This window comes from Limulus polyphemus, unplaced genomic scaffold (assembly GCF_000517525.1).
Source record: "Limulus polyphemus unplaced genomic scaffold, Limulus_polyphemus-2.1.2 Scaffold3204, whole genome shotgun sequence".
NCBI classification, from domain to species: domain Eukaryota; kingdom Metazoa; phylum Arthropoda; class Merostomata; order Xiphosura; family Limulidae; genus Limulus; species Limulus polyphemus.
In genome coordinates this window covers 62,599-69,987 of record NW_013668814.1, presented here as the reverse complement: position 1 = coordinate 69,987, position 7,389 = coordinate 62,599, and the positions used below count along the sequence as shown (strand labels likewise).

General features: G+C 31.5%; 1 protein-coding gene across 7 annotated transcripts in view; it reads left to right on the top strand.

Moving 5' to 3' along the window:
* LOC106468886 (UDP-glucose 4-epimerase-like) overlaps positions 1–7,389 on the top strand; it is a 111,529-nt gene that overhangs the window by 43,982 nt on the left and 60,158 nt on the right. For all 7 annotated transcript variants that reach the window (XR_002612745.1, XR_002612746.1, XR_002612747.1 and 4 more), the window contains exons 3-4: positions 2,670–2,788; positions 3,476–3,589. Coding sequence is in view for 3 of the 7 variants with exons in the window: in XM_013929334.2 (XP_013784788.2) it covers positions 2,670–2,788; positions 3,476–3,589 (233 nt within the window). In the remaining 4 variants the exon portion in view is untranslated. The remainder of the gene's footprint in view (positions 1–2,669; positions 2,789–3,475; positions 3,590–7,389) is intronic.

Sequence of the window (7,389 nt, the reverse complement as noted above, 5' to 3'; positions counted from 1 at the left end):
AAAAAATATGAAATTTCGAGCAGACTAAAGACTCAACAGCTTTATGTTTTGTATTAAGAGAATGAGATGGCGTCGTAATACTTGAAAATGGCTGAGATAGCCACTAGGGGAACATTCTGAACCTTCAATTGATTATTCATATGTCATAGATATAAGTGTATATAAGGGAGTGTTTCCAAAAATGGAAAGAGATGAGTGGGGTCACTGTGTTTGATTCAATACATGAGCAATATATCAGCAAGTAGAAAAGATAGGAGGTTCTTATTTTGTATTTTAGCTTGTCTTCTGCCTTTTCTGATGTTGCAGGATAATTTTTTCTCTGGCTCTTTTCAACCCTCTTTTTATCCCTTCCTTATCCACTGACCCCTCTTCTTACTTCTTGCTTGACTAATTTATCACTGTGGTTCTCCACATTCTTACCAGCATCCCTGTTGAACTTTTAGTAGATGTTTCTGTTCTTCTTAGACACATTAGTCCTCTTGCTACTTGCCTGTGGTTACCGTTGTTCACATATCTATGCCATTGTTTCTTCCTGCTTTTCCATTACTTCACTTACCTTCTCATTCATCCTGACCAGTATTTCCTTCCCTCATATTCCATGGCAGGGGACAGTGGTTGCTTCATTTCCCCTATATCTTTTCCTCCAATCCTCTCCACTATTTTTGTGCACCTATCTTTATTGCCTTGTTAGAGAATGAATATTTTTGCTTGCGAATATAGAGGGAGGATTTGCGCATGGAGATGTGTCACACTCTTATTCATAGAGGGTTATGATGCATGATACATCATCATGTAACCCAAATTTACACGGAAACATGAAATTAGATGAGAGTTTTCACAAGGCTGGTGGCATGCAAATCTCTTGAGCAGAATGCATAAACTTAAGAGGAAGTAGGTATCTGTATTTGGAGATGACTATCTATTGGAAATACATTTTCAGGTAAGTAAAATGTTAATATCTGTATGAAGGAGTGTTTTGATATGACAGCTTTAGGGTGGAGTGTTTTTTCAGTGGAACCCATGCTGCAAGACTATTGGTAAGATGTACGATTATCAGGTAGAGCATAACTGGACATGGTGACATTTTTTAAAAAGGTGTTAGGATTAGAGTACCTTTGCTTCTTCACGGTGCCATTATTACTAAACATCAGTACTTTTTGTTAACTACTAATGGTAAGATTGAGGTGATAAGATATTAATCTTTGTCATGTTCAATATCTTATATGTTCATTAGAATATGATCATTAATTACATACTATACTTTTTTATTTTTAGGTACTATTTACTACCTAACTTGTATCTTTTTTGGCTATTAATCTGCTGCTGTTTTCATGGAAGTCCTGAGAAGGACTGTTTCTGTAGTGGTAGTGGCCAGGATTTAATCCTGTGTCTGTTGTGCTAACCATAAACAGAAACATAAAAGAAGCATTTTGCATATACCTCATTAAGAATACTGGCAACTTAGCATAATGTTAGCAAAACCTGGATACCTCTTGAAGACATTTTTGTAGTAAGTGTTAATTCAACTTCTAATAGGGTAAACCCTAGATGAGTGAATAGCACACCAACCTTTGTATCTAGAAGACCCAGAATTGAATCCCAGCTACTAACACTAAAGAAATTGTCCTTTTCAGAGTGTAGGATACTGATTAGTATGTAGTAATAAAAAAATATTAGTTACTAACTGCTTTAAAGACTTGTGTATTGTGCGACCCCGCTTATAGTGCACAGTATATATTTTTTTGGTCTCACATACTTGTAAAGATTAATATACCTATGTATAGTACATAGAGCAATTCTAACAGCTGATCTTCCTTTTAGTAGTGTGTAGTTTACTGTTGTGTTAATTAATAATTGTATGTGTACATGTGAGAGAATACAATTGCCAACTAATTAACTGTATCACTTAGTGATCAAATAAAGACTGAACTTATGATCACTTATAATTTGTGTGTACATGTTTTTAAACAATGCCCTGTGCATAAATTAGAGGAGTGTGACTATGATTGAATGTTACTATGAATGTATTGTAGCATAGGATAGTAAAATCATCTTATGACCCAGCACAAATTAAAGCTCCCTAAAATGAAAAAAGGTTTTGACTGATCATTATTAGTAAATACTAACTTTTAAACTGTGCAGTTCTTAATGGTTGACAAAATGAACTCCTTATACATGTATGAATTGAAACCTAAAAAGATAAAAGCATATGAGGTATCTATCTGTTTTTAATATCATGCATATCCTCTTTGTTATGGTTCTTTTTTTGACTTTCAGTGATTCAACAGCAACAATTAAATGATAATTATGTCAAAATATAAGATGGGTGGAGGCAACATTTGGACTAAAAATTTCAGCTGAAAAATGCTGGAAGAATACTGTTCCCTCTCATAGTGCACACTTCACATTTGAGACCAAAAATTTTAGAAAAAAGTGTGAACTATATGCAGGTATTTACAGTAGTCTTTGATGATTATATAGGCTACTAACCATGACTATTTACATTGATTGAAAAAAATTCCATTTTAATGCTACAGCAAAGTAATTATTTATTGGTTTATTCTAAACTCCTAAACAATTCAGCAAGTTAAGTACATATTTATTCATTTGGTTTATATAGGATTTTTAGGTAATTTTTATTAAGCAAACTACTAATTTCAAATTTACAGGTAAAGATGGTTTCTTGCCTGAAAGTTTAAGAAGGGTACAAGAGTTAACAGGAAAATCTCTGACATTCTATAAAGTGGACTTGTTGGATAAAGAAGGTCTGGAAAACATCTTTTGTAAGGTATGTTATCAACTATAGGAGGCGTATACTAATAGTTTAATAAATATTTATATAGGATATTTTTACTTTATTTTGAAAGAGATGTTTTGTATATTTCAACATATAACACATTGTTACTAATTTGCATTTCAGTGTTACAGAAAATAAAAGAAACAATGTTTGTATAATATACTAAAAATGTCAATAGAATATTACTATAAAATTTATTTTTTAACTTGCTGTCTATATTATAAACATGAATTTATCTTGCACTAAAATTTGTATTTGAATAAGTTATTTTTAGGTTTTAAAAAAATTTGTATGTATATACATACATACTCCTTGGTGCACACCTACTGCTAAAAGCATGTATATACTTTTTTGGAGGGGAAACTTTCATACATTTGCAACCTTTCAAATGCTTACTGCATGCAGATAAGATGAATTTTTTTCTTTTAAGTATGTATTTCGTTAAAGTTAACAATTTTATTAAATTTTTGAGTCTTCTCTTAATTCATTAAGTTTCTCTAAACGAGAGAGGATTAAAAAGATAGATGCTAAACATTTAAGTTCAAAATCCTTTTAAGAAATATAGTGATATTTAACTAAATCTTAAAAAGCTTTCCCAGTTAATACATAGTGTGCTGGATTGTGATTATGTGAGCAAGATACAACAGCTTCATACCAGTTTAACTTGTACCTTTACAGCATAAACTTGAATATGTCATTCACTTTGCTGCTCTAAAGGCTGTTGGGGAGTCCTGCCAAATTCCACTGGATTACTACCATAATAATATTAATGGGACAATCAGTTTACTAGAGGTGAGTAGTTTCAAAATAAGCTCTTGCTCTTCTTTAACCCTTTCGCAATGGGCTCAGTATAAAATACGGAGTTTGTATGCACACTTGCACTCGTTTAGTATTTATACTATAACTTTTGATGTATCTTCACAAAATATGGTAGACTTTTGGGAAACATTACAAATTTTTTGTATGCAAAAAATCAGATTTTTTCCATGAAGTATTTTTACTAAAGATTTGTTTGTGAATATATCAAGTCTGTTTTGTTACTAGTACGAGTGCAAAATGATTTTCCTGTTATGATTAAAAATACTATTCTTCGGCCCAAAAATCTCAAATTTCATTTACCTAATCTCTAAAACCTCCTAAATACTTTTCAAACATTTGTTTTCAGCAAAGCTTTATATTTTATCTGTTATTTTCTATATCCTAACTCTATACAAGGTTGGCCAATTTGACTGACCCTCGTAACCACCAAAAAAAAATCAAAATGATCCTTTTTTTCTTTCTAGAATGACTTCAAATTGTAACATGTAACTACATTTATCTATTCTAAATAGCTTTAATCTCGTAACAGTATACAATTATTTATATTTAAATTTTATTGTTTTATTGTCCTTTGAACCATGTCTAACTACTATTTGCGCCATTATGGAAAATTATGTCTCACGTTACACTATCAAATTACATTACTCACAAGCTACTCTGAGCTGCTCATGTGTGTGCCTCCTGAAAATTTTTAATTATTATTTATTTTACCTAATCTAACCTTAACTAACCTAAAGACATTACTATTTTTAAATTTTAGTTATTTTTTAATAATAAGTAAAGAATACACATGAAAAACATGAATTAAAGTACTTACTTAGACCCTTTTTTTTTTTTTTGCTGTTGACGACACTTAATCCTACTTTTATTATACTAATGGTAGTAGTGTACTAAATAATTTTTATTTAATTAAATAATGCACCAAAGAACATAAAATAATAACATGCAAAAAAGCAGGCAATATACCATATCCATCATAATTTTTCTGGGTTTCTAGCTATGCAACAAGAGCCATTGCAAATTCATCCAAGCTGGTCAATATGTTTCCTGTGGGAACAAAGCTTGAACTAAAAGAGAAATGGACAATTCTCTGTTCAGAAAATAATGTAATATGATAAATCATTTGATATATGAAAACCTTTGCTTTCTATTGGTTATAAATAATGTAGTATTAAACATAAGAGAGAACTATTCACAAATCCTGAAAGAGAGGATGTTACAGGTGGGTGTGGCAAGAGGGTTCTGATTTTCTATTTGATGGTTGTGTAACCAAACAAGATTGAAAGCTATAAAATTATACTTTGTTGGAGCGATGATGATTTGATAGTGAGTAATTTACATTAAATTTCATACTTATTGGAAGGGTGGTGAATATATTAGGGAAGAGGGGATGTCTAGAGGAGAAATGTCACATTTCTCACACTAGGGGAGATTCAGGATTTTTATTAATATTGCCTCATAAAATTAAGAATTTAAAATTTATGTACTATTAAAATATGGATTATTAGGTACGATTTTATGCTATATTAATTGGTATAACATAGACAAATAGTAGTTTAATTAAATTTTGAATGTAAGTCACTAAAAACCTCGTGACATGCATAGTAAAGGATACCTGTACAAAGAGGGTTAACTAGAACTATACTTCTCAGTTGTGTAAATTTTCCACAAAAAAAATCAAAAACTAACACTGGGTGTGGTTTGAATAGATGTCTCACCTTATAAATTAAGCTGCTGAAAATCAAATGCGAAATGTCTCAGTTCTTACTTTATTAGATTGTAAAGACTTCAATCTTGCAGACTGCTTGAGTTTTGCCAGGTTGTTTGTGAAGCCAGGTTCATAGTTATTGTAGTTTTGAGTAAAAGTGAATATCTAAGTTGTTTTTTAACTTGAAACATATTTAGAATTCTCAGTACTCTGAGATGTTAAAAGTATTTAGAATAGGTAAAAATTGAGAGAATAGCTAAATTCAAACTAATGTTTTAACCACTAAAGGGCCACCAAGCATATATGTGCATCTCAAGTGGTAATAAAAATGTTTTTGGGCCTTATTACATATCAGTTGACAGTTCAAGAGCCTTCTCAAGTTCCATCTTTATAAGATAGTCCATTGAAATATAGATGTAATAGATATTGTTACAGCTAGATACTGAATATTCAGCCAAATCCTATGATCAAATATAATGAATAGTTGATGCATTTATTTAAATAGCATCATAAGTTTTACAAAACACTGAAAACTGTCAGATATGTAAGTATTTTATAAGTAAGCATGAAATTTTTGATAGTGTAAATTCAAACTAAGCAGGATGCAATTGCATAACAATACTTTAATAAAAGGTCATATAATAATTCCAGATTAATACCTCTTGGTGACCCTACCTGTTCTGAGGTAAGCAGTTAATGGAATTTGATAATTGATTAATGGGCATTGTCAGGTGTTATGTATAGGCCAGATTCTTTACAGTATGTGTCTGTGACTTCTTTGTGATAAATTTCAACAAAAAATAAATAAACAGCACACAGCCCCTTTGTTTTACAATAATATATTAAAACAAGTCAATCATACAAATGTTTGTTATACAGTTGGCTAGTAAAGTTGTATCCAGAGCTTTAAATAATTGTTTCTTTTTCATCGAAGTCCACACAACCTGTTTCAGTTACTTTAGAACACAATTGACAAAACAAATTGTTCTTCTCTACTCTGTTATTACAATAAAGCCTGTGATAATTTCACTTAAAATTAGCCACTATATACTCTTTTTGGCTAAACTCACAATTATGCAGTCTAGTTCTATCTTTATCAAACTACATTTAGGATGCATATTTATACCCCAACAGAGGCCTAGAATTTTCCATACTCTATGAGACATTATGATGCAATAATAATTAAGACAACAAGAAACACTTATAAGGTTCTAGTAACATGATGCAACAATACAACAATCACCAATTCATAACCAATGAACTACACAATGTATGATTTGTAAACAGTTACATAAACAAACTTGCGATAAACTATCACTTCAGTAAATAACTAAATTTAACACTTGCACTATATAACTATCTAAATCATAACTCTTGCATTAACTTAAAGGGAAACATTTGTGTATATCTAACAGTCAGGCTCGTTAACTGATCATTATCAATTATTTCAAGCGTTTTGTGAAAGCATGGATTCTGAACACGTGGTTCTACTGTACCACATGGAGGTGAGATGGCTATCCCGTGGATGTGCCTTGCAGCATATATTTGAACTTCGTGAGGAGATCAAGACATTTTTAAACAATCAAAAGTTGGATCTCTTTTCTTCATTGATTCCCCAGAGCTTGTACAAATGCTAGCATACTTGACTGACATATTTACTCACTTAAATGAACTAAATATTTCCCTCCAAGGAAGTAATAAAAATGTGGTTATTGCACATGAAAAATTGGCTTCTTTCAAAGCTAAGATTCCTTTGTGGTTGAGAAATATTGAGAAGGGAAATTTGGCTAGGTTTCCATTGCTGGAAGAAGTTGAACATGAGTCACTATTTCCAGAAGTTGCCATTCACCTTGAACAGCTATTAAATGCCTTTGATGGGTATTTCTCTGCAGGAAATTTGGAAGCCAGCGACTGCTGGATAAGGAACCCGTTTCTGTTTCAGTTAAGCAATATGCCTGACGAAGATCCTTTAAGGAGGGAATAATTGACATGCAAAATGATCATGCTGCAAAAATGGAGTTCGAAGTGAAGACTTTGGAAAATTTTTGGGCATCACAAATAACAA